The 18,983-nt window shown below is 34.8% G+C and overlaps 3 protein-coding genes and 1 long non-coding RNA gene across 4 annotated transcripts in view; 1 reads left to right on the top strand and 3 right to left on the bottom strand.

Moving 5' to 3' along the window:
- Positions 1-546: 546 nt before the first annotated feature.
- On the bottom strand, positions 547-1,698 carry LOC136806093 (MORN repeat-containing protein 1-like). Its single transcript, XM_067062665.1, has 2 exons — positions 1,494-1,698; positions 547-653 (listed from the first exon to the last, which is right to left on the bottom strand). Exons 1-2 carry the CDS (start codon positions 1,684-1,686, stop codon positions 562-564), a joined length of 285 nt encoding a protein of 94 aa, XP_066918766.1. The 5' UTR covers positions 1,687-1,698; the 3' UTR covers positions 547-561.
- A 1,621-nt stretch (positions 1,699-3,319) lies between these two features.
- Positions 3,320-4,823, bottom strand: LOC136806102 (uncharacterized). The gene is made up of 2 exons (XR_010846518.1): positions 4,778-4,823; positions 3,320-4,450 (listed from the first exon to the last, which is right to left on the bottom strand). It is a non-coding gene; the product is annotated as an uncharacterized lncRNA (long non-coding RNA).
- Positions 4,824-8,451: 3,628 nt separating this feature from the next.
- On the top strand, positions 8,452-9,872 carry LOC136806071 (putative leucine-rich repeat-containing protein DDB_G0290503). Its single transcript, XM_067062644.1, has one exon. It carries the CDS (start codon positions 8,511-8,513, stop codon positions 9,726-9,728), a length of 1,218 nt encoding a protein of 405 aa, XP_066918745.1. The 5' UTR covers positions 8,452-8,510; the 3' UTR covers positions 9,729-9,872.
- Positions 9,873-13,102: 3,230 nt separating this feature from the next.
- Positions 13,103-18,983, bottom strand: part of LOC136806054 (ubiquitin-like modifier-activating enzyme 6) — a 34,483-nt gene continuing 28,602 nt past the window's right edge. Inside the window, exons 21-25 of the mRNA XM_067062627.1 lie at positions 17,625-17,738; positions 17,019-17,146; positions 15,236-15,323; positions 14,175-14,269; positions 13,103-13,516 (exon numbers count right to left, since the gene is read on the bottom strand). Of these exons, the coding sequence (XP_066918728.1) occupies positions 13,393-13,516; positions 14,175-14,269; positions 15,236-15,323; positions 17,019-17,146; positions 17,625-17,738 (549 nt within the window). The 3' untranslated portion in view covers positions 13,103-13,392. The remainder of the gene's footprint in view (positions 13,517-14,174; positions 14,270-15,235; positions 15,324-17,018; positions 17,147-17,624; positions 17,739-18,983) is intronic.

The raw sequence follows: 18,983 nt of genomic DNA, 5'->3' as shown, positions 1-18,983 counted from the left end.
CAGCTTTTGGTTGGCAAAGTTTTTGTTTGTTTTTATCAAGTGAAGGTTATCTGTTCTGGGACTTCCTCTCACACGCCAAATGAAATCACCATCACATTCGGAGTTCCATTTTTTAGCTTTTTCGCACATCTCTTTGATTTTTCTTCTTTCATTGATGGTGAAATCATCAGTGATGCTTAGATGATATTCAAACTTTTTTAAGGCTTTAAGGTTGCCTTGAACAAGTTGGTCAGTCCCTTCATAAAACAGTCTCCATAACTCGAACCTCTACAACTCGAACGCTTTCTTAACTCGAAAAACTTGACCGGTCTTACATCATTCAGTCTCCTTAACTCGAACATCTTCTCAGCTCAAGCAACTTGGCCGGTCCCTTCTTAAAAAAGTCCCCATAACTCGAACACCTACAACTCGAATGTTTCCTTTATCGAGATATATCATTGCGGGTCTCGTCTTTATGTCTTATTACGTAGAGGTATCTTGGCAACAGAACTTTAGAAACGCGAGTTTCTCTGCATTTTGAGGAATATTCCCTAATTCAGGTTTTTTAAACCAGTTTCTTTTTTACCTATTCCAGCCTCCTTCACCGTGTCGTTTGTGTTTATAGAATGTTCCTTTGTATACATCTCCGTTTGCATATTTGAATGTCCCTTCGCCTAAAGAAAAAAAGAAGCATGGGTTCTAGTCTTTCGGGTTCTTCCAATAACTAAGATCAACTCGCGGCTTACTTCCTTTTTCATCTTCATTTTTCGATTTTATGGAAATTTTTGATCCAATTAGATAATTCAACTCGAGAATATCTTTCCAATGATGAGTTGTATAGCTTTTTAACATAACATAACATAATGAGTGCTTGTTACAAAAGTAAAGCGTTCACATACGTTTGAGGCAAACTTGAGTACAGAACTTATAAGCCAAGTCGAAGACACTTTACTAACACGATTCTTTAAAAAAAATAAAAACAGCTTTCGTGACTATGCAACTAAATCGTGTTAAAGGTGTTGTTTTTAAATAAGAGTGATATCGTTTGCTTACTCGTCAATTTTAAATTTTAAGCTTTTTCACATTGAATTGATACGGATGTGGAGCAAGATTGGTCACAACGAGGAAAAGAAAGACAATTTTTTGTTTATATCAGCATAATATAACAATAGGGAGACACTGTCTGGATATGGAATATGCGTCTGATATGAAACAGGAAACATGTAAAAATTATGTAAAAATAAAACTCAGTCATAAAAAATAAAACTCATCCGTGTCAATTTGCGAATCTCGTTTTTATAATTTTTTAAAAATCTGACGGAAGACTGCCTGAAACGGCACGAAACTCCGAGTATCGGAAAATAAATTTGTCTCTATTCTTGACTGATATATCGCTCTACCAATGGTATAGAGAAACTTTCTTAAATCGCAAGTCAGATTTGCAAATAAAAATAAAACTCTGTATTCATATTCGGGTATAAACAGAATTCAAACCAGACAAGAAAAATGCTGACCTTGCATTTTATTATCCGCCCATTGTCCTTCATACTGATCACCATTTCCAAATTTCATGACGCCCATCCCGTTCATCTCTCCTTGGTCAAACTGCCCTTCATAAACATTTTGGTTATGCGACCAATATCGAGTACCGGTGCCGTGAATTTCACCCTCATTGAACTCACCTTCGTAATAACTGCCATCTCGCATTTTGAATTTTCCAAAACCTGAAGAAAATTTTTAATTTTCTCAGATTAAGAATCGGAACTCTTAAAGGCAGTGGGCAAAACAAAACAAAAGTTTTACGTTCCACGACGAATAATAAATTGAAACCCAACAAACTAGCCTTGATTTTTTAGTTTTCGGCGAATTTTGAGAAATCTGCCTGAGGCGAAAACAAAAAAATGTAGTGTTTCCGGAAACCGGCCGGGTGAAGGAAAAAAGCTCTTATGCGGCCGGCCGGAAAAATTATTTTGCTTGCTATTTTTGATAACTTAAGATCATTGAAATAGAACTTTAAAGATAACTTTTATGTACAAACAGTATGAAGTAAGCCCTGAATACTAATGTATGAACTACTAACGAACAAAACTTGATCGGCGGCCGGGTCAGAAAAATTGTTTTTTTTCACCCGGCCGGTTTCCGGAAACACTGCATTTTTTTATTTTCGCCTGAGTTGAAAGAATTTTTATTTGTTTATAAAAGAGTCGGTAGAGTTTTGATGAGGCTCGGCTGTTCTTATTTTATTTGCACTTTGAGCTTCAACAGGCCTCAAATTGTTCTTATCCTTTTCTTTATTTCTAGGACAATTTAAGGTCATTTTGGTTTATTTGACCTATAGTTTGATAAATTCAGCCGTTTCAGGGTGAGAGTTGTTCTTAAATTGTTCTTATTTTCGGCGTTTTTTTTTAAATAAAGAGTGTACGATAGAGAATACCTTTCTCATGTGTTTGTAAGTACTACATAAGACTATTGCAGTAAGACATCTTTAAAAGTGAGTTTTGCGTTCCCGAGCAGTTACTTGTATTTATAAGAACAAACTATATAAGAACATAAGACATCGGTGACCCAAATATTAAAAACAAGTTAAGAACATTTTAAGGCTTTATGGACTCTAAAACACCCAGTTTATTAAGAAATTGCACAAAAATACTCACAAAATGGTACAAAATAAGAACATTTTATGAACAGCCAGAGATTTGGGAAAAGAGGATAAGAAATGCGCTATTCATCTATTTGAAGCGAGGCTGTAGAATCTTTTGTTTCTATTGAAATGTCTGCGGCCGATCGATTGTTTTCATTCTGAACCAATCAGAGCGCTTGATTCGTTATGCGCACAAGACTAGAAGTACAAACAAAAAATGGCAGCCGTGATTGATATCGAAAGTGAAATAATTTTTTTTTAAATCAGGAATTTTGATATTTTTTATAAGCACTTTTCACTTTGAACGTAGTGTTTTTCAAGCCTTCGTCGTTGTGCTTGAAGGGGAGAATTACGCAGCCTCGACCAAAATATTTTCCTTATAAAATGATCGAATCAATTCATACATACTGTAGCTAAAAGAATTGAAATTTACATTATAAAACCAAAAATGATAAGCTTGTAAAACCAAGATAATTTTTCGTTATTTCTTTGTTTCTTGGACTAGAGTTTCTAATAAACAATATCATGAAGGCCTCTTCAGCCGGGTAGCGATGTTGGGTAATAGAACAAATTGGAGGAAAGGAAAAATTAGAGCTCAAAAGAAAAAAGAAGCGATGATAATTCATGATATCAATGCTAGATCACAAATATCATGAAGTCTTTCTTTTAAGAGCTTTATGAACTCGAAAGAATAATACATAAAATAATCCAAAAACATTATTGAAAAAAATACAATAGTTATACAAAACAGCTCCATCTAGGGATTTCCCCTGATATAATGATATATCTATCTAGCAAATAAAACAGTATAATAAAAGTGTATAATTTGAAATTTTTCTAAAAAAGATTAAACCCAAAAGGGTTTTTTTATGATTCACCTTCATTTATAACACCTGGGAAATTATAAAGACGTATTGCATGAAAAAAATCAGTATCATTCATGACTTAACTTGAAATAAAATTGAGAAGACTATAAAAAAAGACCAAAACCTTACAACTGATTTTTAATTAGTACTGATTCAGATTGTATAACTTGAAAGCTGGACTAGAAAATTATATTAATGCTCCATAGAGGACTAAATCCAATACATGTGTAACTCATTGTTTAAAAATTAAATACATTCACATATGGAAAAAATATTGGCAAAATAATCATTGTGCTCAGAAAAACTTGCGATATAACAAGTGAAAATATGTGTCCAAGTAGAATTGTAGAATTTAAATAGAAGCACTTTTGGGGTCTTCTAGTCTGCTAGTTTGTTTACATTTGGTAATTTTGGCCCATGTGTTTCCTGGCTCTGATGACTTGTTTGGACCATATTTCCAGGGACAACATGGATACAAAACAAACATTCAAATAAATGCAGGTTTGAAAAATATTCTCCAGACTGATCAAATTTACATAATACGTGTATGGAAATCCACTTTTTCCAGAGAACATTTTCCAAGTATATATATATATCCAATTTCAAAGGATATGTAGGCGGTGCTCAACCAGGTTTAACTGTTCATATCCACGGTTGTCCAGAAAACATTTACAAAATATCAACATCCACTGCATATATTTATTATACTCCATTCTATTCTGTTTTGGTCAAGCTAAATAATGCGCGTAATATAGTTTCTGCAGGTTTGATTTCCTCTTTTAGCATACTTTTCCCGTATGCCTTAACGTGAAGGTCAAAATGCAAAAATGTTGAGTCATTCTGAGTCAATCTTTGCTTCATTGCATCAGTGCTTGGATGGCCAATACTTAACTTTCCGTGGGCTGGTTTTTCTGGGAAGTGTTGTTATAAACATTATTTCATAGAGAAAATGACGATAACTAGCCTGAAAATATATAAAATGAAAATCTACTGTAAAACTAGGGCTTTTTTGTAAGCAATCTGTATGAATTACCCTAACACAGACTGTAAACTGGTAAAGTCCACCGATGAAATTATGTTTTGGCTGAAAAATTGTCAAAGCCTTGTGAGTCAATCCACTGACCGGTCAAAATCATGGCCCATCAATAGTCAGACTTTATAAATATCACATGTTGAAGTTATTTGAACTTTGCAATGTTTTTGTTGTCGAAACTTGAAATTTCCAACTATAAAGTCAATGCTTTCCCTAGATAAAGCTAAAAGTACCACAGAGGAAATCAAGTATACTTACTGAGAATCTCAATTCCATTACCAGAGAGGAAGTTTTTCTAAGATTACACTATTTTTTCATCTAAAAGTTGAAAAAAAACAACAACATTATCAACCGATATTGCCCATCTTAAATCAAAATGCCAAGAAGTTCTAGAGAGTGCCATGGAAAACTAAGGCATAGGTGGTCACAATCAACCTTCCTACTACCCATAAAAATTATGTCTGCAACACAAAAAATTCATTCAGAGCAATACAAGCCAGAAAGAAATTGGTCCCAATTTTTCAAAATTTCAAGCATGCCTCATGTCCGCCATCTTTACTCCCAGAATATAGAATGATTTTCCTCGATTTTCTCAGGGGAAACCCCCAGAAGATCAAAGATTCACACCCCAGTCTCTTTTTCACAAAGAACTCACTGGAAAGCTTTATTCAAGGACTTTTTTCTTGAACATTGGTTAACCTGTACGTAACGCCATTTTGTTTCGGCCTTCCTTCTTGCTCAACTATTCTACAGCCTTGCTTCTTCAAAGGGTGCCGAATTCAAAAGGAAAGAATAGGAAAACAGCGAGCGGCAGCGGCATTTCTTATCCTCTTTTTCCAAATCTCTGGAACAGCTATGAACATTTGCAGGCTTAAAAAATTTTGGAAGTTCTTATAAAAACCACAATATGTATTTCATTTTTTGCACGTGTTTCAAATTTTCCCACGATTCTACCCAAAAATATTTTCGAATGATTGGTGATTTTCGAGATGAAATTTTCATTGATTTATATCCACCATTACGGAGATAAAGAGAAGGAATTCTAAGAATTTCTTTTTAAAACTGTAAATTGTTGTCATAGGAACCCCCTTTTTAATCAAAAAGATATTTGAGCAGCTTATTTTGAAGCCAAATAGTAATACGAGATTGTATGTTTTGTTGTTGTGTACTTTGTGTTGAGTTTGTTAGATGAGGAGTTTTAAAAAAGAGAGAGGCTTGTGTGTGCGACACAGAATATTGGGGAGTTTTAAATCATTCGATAAAATGGAGGACAGAAATTTAGCACACAGCGCAAATGATAGAAATCCTCCGAAAAAAGCTGGTAGTGTTGAAATCAAAAAGTTGAAAGAAGAACATCAAAAAGAAATTCAAAAACTTACCTATGAATCAAAAATCGAATTGATGGACGCACAAATGAAAAATGCCAACTTAACACATCAATTGGAGCTGCTTAATTTGAAACATTCACACGGAATAGAGTCGAAACAAATTCAAGCCGACCACGAGCTTCAAAATAAACTGAATGAAATGGAAAAACAGCTTGTAATGAAAAACAAGGAAATAGCAACTAATGTAGATGAAACAACGTTAAAACTGATCGAGAAAGATAAAGAAATTGCAGACACTAAAAACCAAATGACGATAAAACTGAACGAGAAAGACAAGGAGATTGCAACCAAGGACAACGAATGCAAAATGAAACTGATGACAAAAGATCAGGAGATTCTGGGAAAAGAAAACGACTTCAAACTTCAAATCAAAGATATGGAACATGATCACAAACTTAAACTTAAAGATATGTTAAATCTCAACCAAACAAAAATCAAAGATTTGGTAAATGATCACAAACTTAAACTTAAAGATTTGGAAAATGATCACAAACTGAAACTTGTTGCGTTGACGAAAGAAAAAGACGCGGCAATCCTAACACTTCGAAACGAGATCGAAAAGTTAAAGCCAAAGAACAACCAGTCAAACGATGTGGTCGAACCCAAGAAAGTTATATCTGTCAAAAAAGAAAAACCTCAGAAGCTTTTCACAAAAATTGAAAAGTTAGCTTGGGGGGTTGACACTTTCTTTGAAGGGAAAAAATGGGAAGAAAATGTTTTCGAATCTTATGAAGTCTGGTACCGAGAAATCAGTTTGATTTTGACGAATAGAAAGCAAGAAAACGTTTTGTCTCCATTCGATGGAACAAAGTATGTTTTTATCAAGAAAGAGTTTATCGAATGTCATGAACACCTAGATATTGGATTTAAAGAAAAAGTAGGTAATGATTTATACAAAGAAAGAGATTGTGACACAATGTTTGAAGGTCTGAACGAAGAAACGATGATGAATGGGAGATTCTTCCTTCTCCATCCAACAATACCTGAAAAGCATTTCAAGTTTGCAACACATCATTTTTTTATTGGTTGGTGGATAGATGAAGTACCAGAAGACTTTTACTTTGGTGGTAAAATCTCAGTAATTTTTTATGTGAAAACTTTACAATCATGACCGATCGTGATCTTTTAGTAAAAAAGCGAGCATAAGAAAATTATAACTTAATGTTGATTTTAGATCATTTCTGGCAGTTTTACCAGAATCAATGGTATTAAGAATGATTTTAATGTACATTGGTATAGAACTTGTTACCTATTCTTAAAAATTACTAGTAGGCAGTGAAAAAAGGAAAACACATCTTCATGTTTATCGTCAAAGCATGTAGAAACCGTCCGATTCATATGACGAGCCGTCTTTTCTGGACTTTTATTTAATGACCTACTTAACATATGTACAATAGAAACGATCGTTACACTAATCAGAGAACTTGTTTTTCTATCCCTTTACACTTTTCTGCTTTATCAAAGAGTTTATTTAATAATGACTGTCGAAAGTAAATACCAGTTTTTTTTATAAGAACATCCCGCAAAATTTTTGAAGCCTTCGGATGTTCTTAACTTTTTCAGTTTCAAGCCTAAAAATGTTCTTAACATGTTCTTAATTTCACCATTTTGTTAGCATTTTTGCCAATTTTCCTAAGAAATCAGGTGTTTTAGAGTCCACAATGCCTTAACATGTTCTTAACTTGTTCTTAACAATTTGGCCATCGAAGCCTTATGTTCTTATACAGTTTGTTTTTATAGAATAAAAAAACGTGTAGAAATTATGCTATTTTATTGGATTTGTGCATCTGTAGCTTGCTACTTTAAATTCAATTTGCAGATTTCCCTTCAACAGAGACGTTGAGAGAATTGATTTTATGTCACTTGAGAATTCAAAAACTCTTTTTCATTGTTGTTGCTTTTGTAAAAGTCATATCTCCATTCAGTAGCACAGAAAATTGATTACTGCAGTGACGTAGAAAATAGAGGTCATCGGCTATTGGCAAATTTCAACCCGTCCCCGCCATGTTGGGCCCACAGATTTGTAAAGCCCAAAGGGCTTGATAGGCAACTTTAGGCTTTCTCCAGCAAAAAAAAGTGAAGCAAAAATTTAACTTTTTAATTTCGTGCCGATGGATAGGATCTAGCATTTTAATTGTTTTAGGAGCGCGAGATAAAAAAAAGGCGGCAAACGTTCGATTCTCACAAACCAGTGAAATTGGCTTGTTGTCACGCAATTCCTACAAAAACTTGTTTCACTTTTCGATAAAGGCCGCGGATGGTTGGGTCATACTAAAACTGAAATTGTGTTCATACACCTAAGTTCGTAATGTTGTGGATTTTAAGAGTATCGTCTTAAAAAATAATGTTTCCCCTGTTGAGAAGAAGATTTTGATTTTGCCTAAAAATCTAAGAATTTCTTTTTAAAACTGTGTTGTCATAGGAACCCCCTTTTCAATCGAAATAATATTTGAGCAGCTTTTTTGAAGCCAAATAGTAAAATACGAGATTGTATGTTTTGTTGTTGTGTACTTTGTGTTGAGTTTGTTGGATGAGGAATTTTAAAAGAGAGAGGTTTATGTGTGCGACACAGAATATTGGGGAGTTTTGAATCATTCGATAAAATGGAGGACAGAAATTTAGCGCACAGCGCAAATGATAGAAATCCTCCGAAAAAAGCTGATAGTGTCGAAATCCAAAAACTGAAAGAAGAACACCAAAAACAAATTCAAAAACTGACCTACGAATCAAAGATAGAATTGATGGAAGCACAAATGAAAAATGCCAACTTAACACATCAATTGGAGCTTCTTAATTTGAAACATTCACATGGGATAGAGTCGAAACAAATTCAAGCCGACCACGAGCTTCAAAATAAACTGAATGAAATGGAAAAACAACTTATAATTAAAAACAAGGAAATTGCAACTAAGGTAGATGAAACAAAGTTAAAACTGAACGAGAAAGATAAAGAAATTGTAGACACTAAAAACCAGATGACGATAAAACTGAACGAGAAAGACAAGGAGATTGCAGCCAAGGACAACGAATGCAAAATGAAACTGATGACAAAAGACCAGGAGATTCTGGGAAAAGAAAACGACTTCAAACTTCAAATCAAAGATATGGAAAATGATCACAAACTTAAACTTAAAGATTTGGAAAATTATCACAACCTGAAACTTGTTGCGTTGACGAAAGAAAAAGACGCGACAATCCAAATACTTCGAAACGAGATCGGAAAGTTGAAGTTAAAGAACAACCAGTCAAACGATGTGGTCAAAGCCAAGAAAGTTGTATCTGTCAAAAAAGAAAAGCCTCAGAAGCATTTCACGAAAGAGGAAAAGTTAGCTTTGGGAGCTGATACTTTCTTTGAAGGGAAAAAATGGGAAGAAAATGTTTTCGAATCTTATGAAGTCTGGTACCGAGAAATCAGTTTGATTTTGACGAATAGAAAACAAGAAAACGTTTTTTCTCCAATCGATGGAACAGAGTATGTATTTATCAAGAGAGAGTTTGGGAAAAATCACAAGAAGCTAGATATTGGATTTAAAGAAGAAGTAGGTAATGGTTACAAAGAAAAAGATTGCGACATAATGTTTGAAGGTGTGAGCAAAAAGACGACCAATAAAGGAAAATTCTTCCTTCTCCATCCAACAATACGTGGAAAGCATTTGAAGTTTTTAACAAATGATTGGGTTAATTGGTGGTGGAAAGTTGAAATACCTGAAGACTTTTACTTTGGTGATAAAACCTCAGCAATTGTTTGTGAAAAATTAACAATCGTGACCGATCGTGATCTTTTAGAAAAAGAGCTAGAGCATAAGAAAATTATAACTTAATGTTGATTTTAGACGATTTCCTGCAGTTTTACCACTTCATTTTTATCGTTAAAGCATGTAGAAACCGTCTAATTTATATGACCAGCCGTCTTTTCTGGACTTTCATCTAATGGCCTACTGTGGAAGGCGTTAAACAGCCTGTTGTATTTTTAATTTTTTAAAGAAAAATAAATTTTAAATTTTGTATCGGTAGAATGTTATTTCAAATTCAATTTGCAAATTTCCCTTCAACAGAGACGTTGAAAAAATTGATTTTATGTCACTTGAGAATTCAAAAACTCTTTTTCATTGTTGTTGCTTTTGTAAAAGTCATATCTCCATTCAGTAGCACAGAAAATTGATTACTGCAGTGACGTAGAAAATAGGCTAATAGAGGTCACCGGCTATTGGCAAATTTCAACCCATCTCCACTCTGTTGGCCATACTAAAACTGAAATTGTGTTCATACAACTAAGTTCGTAATGTTGTGAATTTTAGGACTATCGTCTTAAAAAATAATGTTTGCCCTGTTGGGAAGAGTATTTTGAATTTGGCTTAAAATGTAAAAATGTTTAGGTTGCACGGTATATCCCTGGACCAAGCTATACCCGCCATCTTTGATCGAAGTTTTTTTTGGAATTGGTAAACGAGAAAAAGCCATTCAATGTTAAAAATTAACGGCGCTACATCATCAAAAGTATTCGAGGAAAAGTAGATCTAGCGCTATCGATGCATTTTCACCGCCAATTGAGCACTGCCGCCATTAGGTTTGATTTCAAAAAAGAAAAAAAAAGAAACAATTTCAAAAAAACTCTAATCAAAGATTTTTGGCTGGCCGGGATTGAGTAACTTGGTCCAGGGATATATAAAGGTCAGTGGTTTGACGCTAAATTATTTTGACTTTTTTCCAAAAGTTGGAGATTTTGAGATGACGTCATTATTTTTTTCTTCTTCCTACTGGAAACTTGCTTTAAGATGGAGAACATCTGTATCAATTTTCATGGCCAAATCTCTTTAAATGAAAAATAATCGAGGGTGGTACAAAAATAAGAGACATTGGAGACATTGAACTCAACACTTTCCTCAGACCTGTGAAATTTACCGTTCACCGAGCTAAAACACTAGATTTGTAGCTGGCATGGCAACCTAACGTTAAATCGACGAACCAATACTTAAAGAGGGAAATAGCACAAAAACGTGAATTTCGAGACCCTTTCCGATAACTATTTTTTACCAAATTTCGACCTATCAAAAGCAAATTTTAAATGAATACAAACCATTTTTTAAGCCTTCTTTCCATTCACCTTCGAATCGGAAGAAGCTGTTTTCATAGGTATACGTCCCGTAACCTGGGGAAAGAGAAACAAAATTATGTATAAATTCAGTGAACATAATATAACCCATAGTAATAACCTTTCGATAGCTTCCAAAAATAGCAAATATAGAAGGCCAGGCGGGGTCTTATAAAGATAAAGGGGGGGGGGCTATTTTCCCATAACAGGAAAAAGTAAGCTTTCTAAATAAAATGGGTACTAGAAAAATAAAATAGTATTAACATTGTATTTCGCAGGAATAGAATTCAGGTAAAAAGGTGGTTCTTGTGGTAGCGAGCACCTCACCAAAAACCGGGATTTTTCATTTCGTTTCTAGATGAATTCCATTTTGACGATTTTTGAAAAATAGAAGCCTTTCAAGTGCTTTGATGCAAATTCGATTTTTCCCTACTGGCAGGAGCTTCGAAAGCTAAAAGTGACGTCAAAAAATCGAATATTTAGAACCCGAAAACCTGGAATAGACGTTAATTGTGTAGAAAAAACGCAGGTTACGTCTAGTATAGGCTACTGGAAGGTTTGGATTACGGAATTTGACTTGACCGCGTTTAAAAATTTTGCGAGGAGCCTGGAAACGATCAACAGCAAGCTAGTATCTGATTCCAAATCGGACGCGGGTGCTAGGCAGAAAATATAACAAATTTAATACGAATATGGTGTAGAATCATGTGCTAGCTTGCTTAAACAAACATGAAAAATCCCTGGTTTAGCTTCATTTACATGAAAATACAAGTTGCAAATGCGTAAAAAAACACGAGTGACGTCTAGTATAAGCTATTCTTATGAGTGATTGTTACTCTATTTTACAGTAAAATAGTAAATCATAAAGAACTATTTACCGTCTCTGAGATTGTGTTTGATTTCTCCAACATATCCACTTTGCACATCGATCGTTGTACATCCAGTGAACTTTTGACGTTCTGATGATGTAGTGGCTTGAAGTGTTGTGCAAGACATGACTTGTTGTATCTTTTAAATGTTTTGTTTCATTTCAGTTTTCGTTTATTTGTTTATGATATTTTCACTATATTTTGTGTTCGTATTTAGTTTAAATCTGAAATATACAAAAAATAAAATTATTTATATAGTAGATCAACTTTGGATCAGTAGATAGGGAACGAATTAGTGGACTTCTAACGTTTGTTGTTTTACAGGGGAGCTAAAAGCAACCTTTAAGAAAATCAGATTTTCCGCATCTTGCCAAAATTCTCCATGATAAGTTATCGACAAGATTTACAAAATTGCTACCTTGCTCAAAATAAGTTCTCACGAAATTGAAGTTTTTTATAATTTTCCACAATAAATAGCTCCAAAAAAGAGCTTATTTAACCTGTAATTTGCCAGAACTGATTTTCTTGAGCCGAATGTTTATGAATCAAGGATTTCAGCCCAGATAAAGAAGAAACAATCAGCGAAAAATGTCTTCAATCTTTCCAACAAAAAAAAACCGAACAATTTGTTAAACTACTATAAAAATAAGAAATAATGATATTTAATATCTAAGATTCAAAAACAACGCTACTGTAGTTTTTATAGCCCGAAAAATATTTCATTGGGTACAAATCTTTTAATCCGTCGAAGACTATCACTGATTTCCACGACACTAAAACTCTGTTTCTGTAAAAACTGTAAATTCTAAGGATTGTGGAAGTCTGACCTTATATTTGTTTACACGCTTTTTTTTATCATGGATATTCTTGACTTTTTTGGAAAAATCATCCTAAAATATTCTTACAGCATTCCTAGGTTAGGATCCTAATTCAGACTAGATTTAAAATTGATTACATACGTCTCAAGCATAAAATGTCATTTTTGTGAAAGGAGTGAGCCTTACTTGGGGTTAATTGACAATTTATAATTGAAAATGCCCTAAAAATGACATTCTTAGATTGGTAGAAAAATTGATGGTGATATTCTTAGCATTATTCTTAATCTTTTGGCCATTTTCATCAGGGACATTCCTATAAAGAATATTCTTATAAAAAAAAGCGTGTATGTGTATCCAGTCATTTGCTTGAATACTTGATACCACGCAATTATAATAAAATGCCATTTTATGCTTATTAATGATTAGAAGATTCTAGAAGAGTACTATCCTAGCTGTCACACAATGTCGTTTCAACGTTCATTTAACATTATTTGGACGGTTGTGAGCAATGTTGTTTGCCAAATAGAAAAAATTCAAAAATACATTACAGAAATATAAAAGAACTATTATATATGTTATCGGCCAAAACTTAGTCGGCTCCAAGTGACTAAATTTTGGCTTGGTGACTAAAATTAGGGCCGACTAAGTTTTGGCCGATAAGGTATGTATCCCATGAATGGTGACCTATTTTCGGACACTTGTGTTTTTAATAGAAATATCGGACAGGAGGAGCAGGAAGGTCTTCATCCGCTTCTGCATCATCAGATTGAAAACCAATGATCAAATCAGTGTACTCAACTCCTGCTTTTGGTTTCAATAACTTTGTCATTCTAGAAAATTGAAAACAAGTGTTTTTTATATATCTGAAAAAGCTAATCCAAATTCTTATTTTTCGTTATTCTCAGTATTCAATGTTCTTAAAATGTTCTTAAAATATTCTTAAATATGCAAACTTTATTCACTTTGATTCATGGGACTTAAATCGACCATTTCGGAAATCCGAGGCTAGGGCTTTTTAGTTTGTTCTAAGGTTTTGTATCAAAGTTGAACCTCGTGTTCTTATAAAACAACGTGTAATTTGCAGAATGTTTTGGAAAAATGTGAAGTGTGTGGTCTAGAAAATCTAAAATACACTTTCCAAATCCAGCATCGAAAAAACGAAAGTGGGATCGGAGTTTCCGGAAGGTAAGAGCGACATAAAAGAGACGTTTAGTCAAACTTAAACACGTCTGCACATACTGCCTAGTTGAGAGGAATCAGAAGAGGCAGTCACGCTTTCCTCTTTTTTTTAAGGTATCATATTTCCTGTTCCATGCTATCCTCTCTCATTCAAATTTAAGTGTTTCTATTCTATATTCGTGACATTGCTTTGATAAAAATCCCCTTTCCTTCAAGAAGAAGTGTTTGTAAAGCCATGGCTCGCAAGGTTGTGGTTGTGGGTTCAACCCCCTGCCCATGTTTGTGGAGTTACTTGAAAAAAATACTTACAGTTCTTTGGGTCTTTTTAAATGTCCAGGCATGATTGGCATGTATATCATCTTTACACCTTCGCAAACCATGCTCACAGTCAAATCGTGTGTTTTCTATGAAAGAACAGTACAATATACTTGAAAGTTTTAATACTAAAGATTTAGGCAAGTTACGGCCTTGTTAGGATTAAAAAAAAAGCGGTAAGCGGGTAAAACCACTGACCTTTATATATCCTGGACCAAGCTACTCAATCCCGGCCAACCAAAAATCTTTGATCGGAGTTTTTTTTAACTTAATGGCGGCACAACTCAATAGCGGTGAAAATGCATCGAGAGTGCTAGATTTAATTTTCCTCGAATACTTTTGATGATGTAGCGTCGTTAGACGAAATTGAAATGGCTTCTTCTTGGGTACAAATTCCAGAAAAAACTCTGATCAAAGATGGCGGATAGGATATAGCTTGGACCAGGAATATATAAAGGTCAGTGGGTAAAAGCAGTTCTCATTCACACCTCCGAGCATGGAGCGTATTCACTCGTCTAGCTCTTCAAGAGAATCTGTCCAGAATGGCGGACTGGACCGTTTTGATATTTTTCATCAATCTGAACGTGGTAAAACAAATGACAATCATAGACATAAACATTAGAAGCCAGTCGCTTTCATTTTTATTTTTCGTTGAATAACTAGGTCAGATAATCACATTCGCTCACTCTCTCTCTTCAAACTTCAATGTTCAGGTCAGATGTAGCCCAGAAGGTTACACGCTTTTTATAAGAATGGTGTTTTTTCATTTCATCATGGATATTCTTTTGGCGAAAATCGTCCAAAAATATTCTTACAAAATTCTCAGGTTAAGATCGAAATTGGCAATCTACAGGTTAAAATGCATTAAAAATGGCATTCTTAGGTTTAGTTGCTAAATTCCATGATGGTGATATTCTTACCATATTCTTAATTTGTTGGCCATTTTCATCATGGACATTCTTATAAAGTGTATTCTTATTTAAAAAAAAGCGTGTAGCCATTCAAAGACAACCAAACTTAAAAAAATGTGTATTTTGTTGAAAAAAGGAATTAACCTTAAAATGATTGATAAAATCTTGCAGTTTGTAATTAGCGTTGCCCTTGACAACCCAACGGTCCCACATTGTGAATTCTAATCCGTCCCTGAGGTAGAAAAAGAGAAAAGAATCTTATTATATCATTAGGTAAAATAAATTCAAGTTTACTTTCTTTAATCTCTTTACACGACCGACTTTCTGTCCTATTCTAATTGTTAGAGTACAAAAAGTGTGCAAAAAGTTGGCAGTTAAATCTCCATTAGGAAAAGATTTGAAAGATGACATTACATGGACGTCAAAAGTGGGCAATGCATTGACTTTAAACAGTCAACTTTCTTCCCACTTTTATTCACAATTAGAATAGGCAGAGCAAAAAGTGGGCCGGCGTCTAAACTAGAAAATGAATTAGCTAGAGGTTAAATAATTTGGTTGCATTTAAATTCGTGAATCATTCAGGTTCGCCGACTCGTCAAAGAGGGAAATTGTTTCGCTTACACTTTTGCCATTTTTATCCTTGTGCACACTTCTACCACCATCAAGTTGAAACATTATAAAAAAGTGTGAAAAGTGGCTTCTACAGCTAACTTGCATCAGGCAATGTGTAAAAACGAGACCACGTTCCTTCTAATACAGGTCCGAAATAGTGGTCCTTTTAGGTAAAATTCCGACGGCAACAGAGCCTTATTCTGGGTCTTTATATTACATTTTCAATCGGTACAACATCAATTATGCCTTCTGCCATCTTTGAATAAATTTATTCTCTAGTTACACAGCGACGGATAATTAATGCAAAATTAAAATCAAATTAATGCAAAAATGCCAATATAAAGTGGAAAGCTGCCATTTTGTTTACCACTTTTCACACAAACTGTGCGAAACAAAACAAATTTGTTTTTTGCTTGGTGGAGATTGAGAATTTGCCACTTTGAAAACGAATGGCACAAACGATCAGTAGAAATTTAAGCACTTTTGCCACTTTTAGACACATTTTGAAGAAACAAATAGGAATCTGATGGCACTTGTGGCACAAATATGAAAAATATCAACGAAACAATTTCCCTCAAATCAGTTTTCTTTTTCAATAACCATATCTTCTTCCCTGCATTTTCTTTGTAGTAGTTCGGCCGGATGTAAATTTATATAAATTCATAACTGCAGTGTTTGTAGTATATTTATATGTTTTTAGGTTACCCCCTGTTGTGTTAATGATCTTCAAACAATAATCAAATGTTTGTTCGCAATGCGTACGATTTGTACAAGGCACCGTTTTTCCAAAATGAACTTAAATACACCTTTTCGACCGTAGTCGCGCGGGCATTTTTTGTCCGCTTTATCCCATTAAAACCGTCCCAATCCTGTTTTGACGTATTTTTCCAATGTCTATATGTGCGAAAAAAGGACTGGGACGGTTTTAGTGGGATAAAGCGGACAATTGGTGGCTACGGTCGAAAAAGAGTATTGACAAATTGCTGCTGCTTCTTCAAAAAAAAAGACACGGGCAGCGACCACTGACCTTTATATATTCCTGGACCAAGTTACTTAATCCCAGCCAACCAAAAAATTTTGATCGGAGTTTTTTTTGAAATTGGTACCCTAATGGCGGCACTACTCAATAGCGGTGAAAATGCATCGAGAGAGCTAGACGTTAATCTTTAACATTGCAATGGCTTCTTCTCGGGTATCAATTCCCAAGAAACTCCAATCAAAGATGGCGGACATAGCTTGGTCCAGGGATATATAAAGATCAGTGGCAGCAACATGCTGGGCAAATAATAAAACTACTCTAAACCAATAGACATACTTGATTTTAGTTTTGGGAGGGGCACCAGGTTCCGAAAGCACCATCATCGGTAACGCTAAATTCAAGAAGCAATTCTTTAGGTTCTCCAAGGGGCTTCCAGCAATGATTTTTAGTAATTCCAAAGATGCCTGGAAAATGGAAAAAAAAAGATCAAATATAAAATATTTTGACTCAGAGAAATTTTATTTATTCAGAGAGAAGGAGCTTTACGATTTTGAATAATGACTGTATAAAGCAGTATTTCAACTAGGTTTTATGAATATGAGACGTACTTTAAGTTCGTGAGTGATTTGAACCCAAAAAACAATTATTGGTAAGGCGGAAATGGTGTACAATGGAAACCCCATAACTCGAACACGCATGGGGACACACATTTGTTGTGTGGAAATTTCGAGTTAAATGGAGTAAGGTTTATTATGTCATTGCTAACTGAAGGGATAATCAAGGGACAATAAAACCCGTTCGAAGTGAGAAGACATTCGAGTTATAGAGGTTCGAAGTAAGGAGACATTCGAGTTATAGAGGTTCGACTTAAGGAGACTCTACTGTATTTGTATCTCGATCTGATGGATTTACGTCCACAAATAATAATAATAATCGTCTCACCAATCCCGCTATTGCGGCAGTCGTAGTAGCAATAGCAGGGATAATCCGTCCCGCAATTCGTTTGGTTTTGAAACGATCCGCTGTCGGGATATTGTACATGGTCGCTCGTAAATTCTAAGAAGTAATGCTATATATTTTTAATATTTAAGCTATGTCTGATTTAAATGTGAATTAAAATATCATTATGGTATCCCTTGAAAGGTGCCCCCACTTAGGCATCCTAGAAAATAATAATTCGACCAAAAACTAATCTTGGCGTTCAAGGATTTGAATCCCGAAAAATTGACCCCAAATCTTTCTAGAAGTTCATAAAGCTTGTCAAAAGGAAGCATGTCCCACCCCTACCACGGGTGTTTTCTTTTTGCTTTTTTGAAAGATTTTGCCGTTTTATGGGCTGTTACGGCTGCCTGGCTATTACTAACTTTGTAATACCAAATCATTTAAAAACAAGAGCGTAGGAGTGCTCTTTTGGTAAACGAAAGAAACCATTGCACTAAAGCAACGTAACTTAGTTGAACTTATTCAAATGCTAATGAAATAGTTCAACTCTCCTCCACAGAGGCCAACAAGAGAGTTGTGAAAAAATATCTCAGTAACTAGGCTGCTGACATCCACTAACGAATTCGTGGTCCTTATACTTATATACTACCTGCGGTTTTGCTAAAAATAGCTCCACGCTTCTCCACAGAGTTGCGAAATAGCATCTCAGTCACTAGGTTGCTGCAATCTTTCAAGAAATATATTGAGAATTCCGGTTATTTTGACGTTTTTCGAGATTTAAAGTTCGGGTGAAGAAGCCGATTTCGGGCTATCTCTTTAATTTAATCGAATATTTCAATTTGAGACGGGTAGGCAGACTTCCAGGCTATATTAGGAGCCTTACTGGACCATTTATGAACTTTTGGATCCTCAGATCCTAAGGTCCTAAGTCTTAAGTTTAGCGTTAAAACTCAAAGTTAAAGCTCTACCCTTCGAACCTACTATAGAGCACTTACAAATCGAATTTGGTTTCAAAACTTCCTGGGGAATTTCCCATTCGTCTCAAATATTTCTTGAAGGATTGTGGCATCCACTAACGGATTCGTGCTCCTTATACTTATATACTACCTGCGGTTTTGTAGAGGTCTGTGATTCAGACTACTCAGTCACGAGATGGTGCTTAACCGTGACAAATCGCACTTTGCGGTTCTTTAGCGAGATTATGTATTTGCACTTTTGAGGACGGTAAAGTGACTGAAACGATTTGGAACAACCCACAGTTCCGCCTCGCAAAATCGAGGACGGTATAAGTGCCTCAGTCAGCCTGGGACTAAACAAGCCATACCATCACTGTCACAGAAAAACACAGGTCCTGCAAAG

Source organism: Clytia hemisphaerica, unplaced genomic scaffold (genome assembly GCF_902728285.1).
Source record: "Clytia hemisphaerica strain Z4C2 unplaced genomic scaffold, Clytia hemisphaerica genome assembly, whole genome shotgun sequence".
Lineage (NCBI taxonomy): Eukaryota > Metazoa > Cnidaria > Hydrozoa > Leptothecata > Clytiidae > Clytia > Clytia hemisphaerica.
Note: the sequence above shows the minus strand (reverse complement) of the source record. Positions and strands in the feature narration are given on the sequence as shown.

What these genes read in the sequence shown, in the direction of transcription:
- LOC136806071 (XM_067062644.1), top strand. Translation starts at nt 8,511, where the DNA reads ATGGAGGACAGAAATTTAGCGCACAGCGCAAATGATAGAAATCCTCCG.
- LOC136806093 (XM_067062665.1), bottom strand. Translation starts at nt 1,686, where the DNA reads ATGCGAGATGGCAGTTATTACGAAGGTGAGTTCAATGAGGGTGAAATT. An exon ending in GGCGGATAATAAAATGCAAG is followed by an intron (nt 654 to 1,493) that starts GTCAGCATTTTT and finishes TTTTTTCTTTAG; the next exon opens with GCGAAGGGACATTCAAATAT.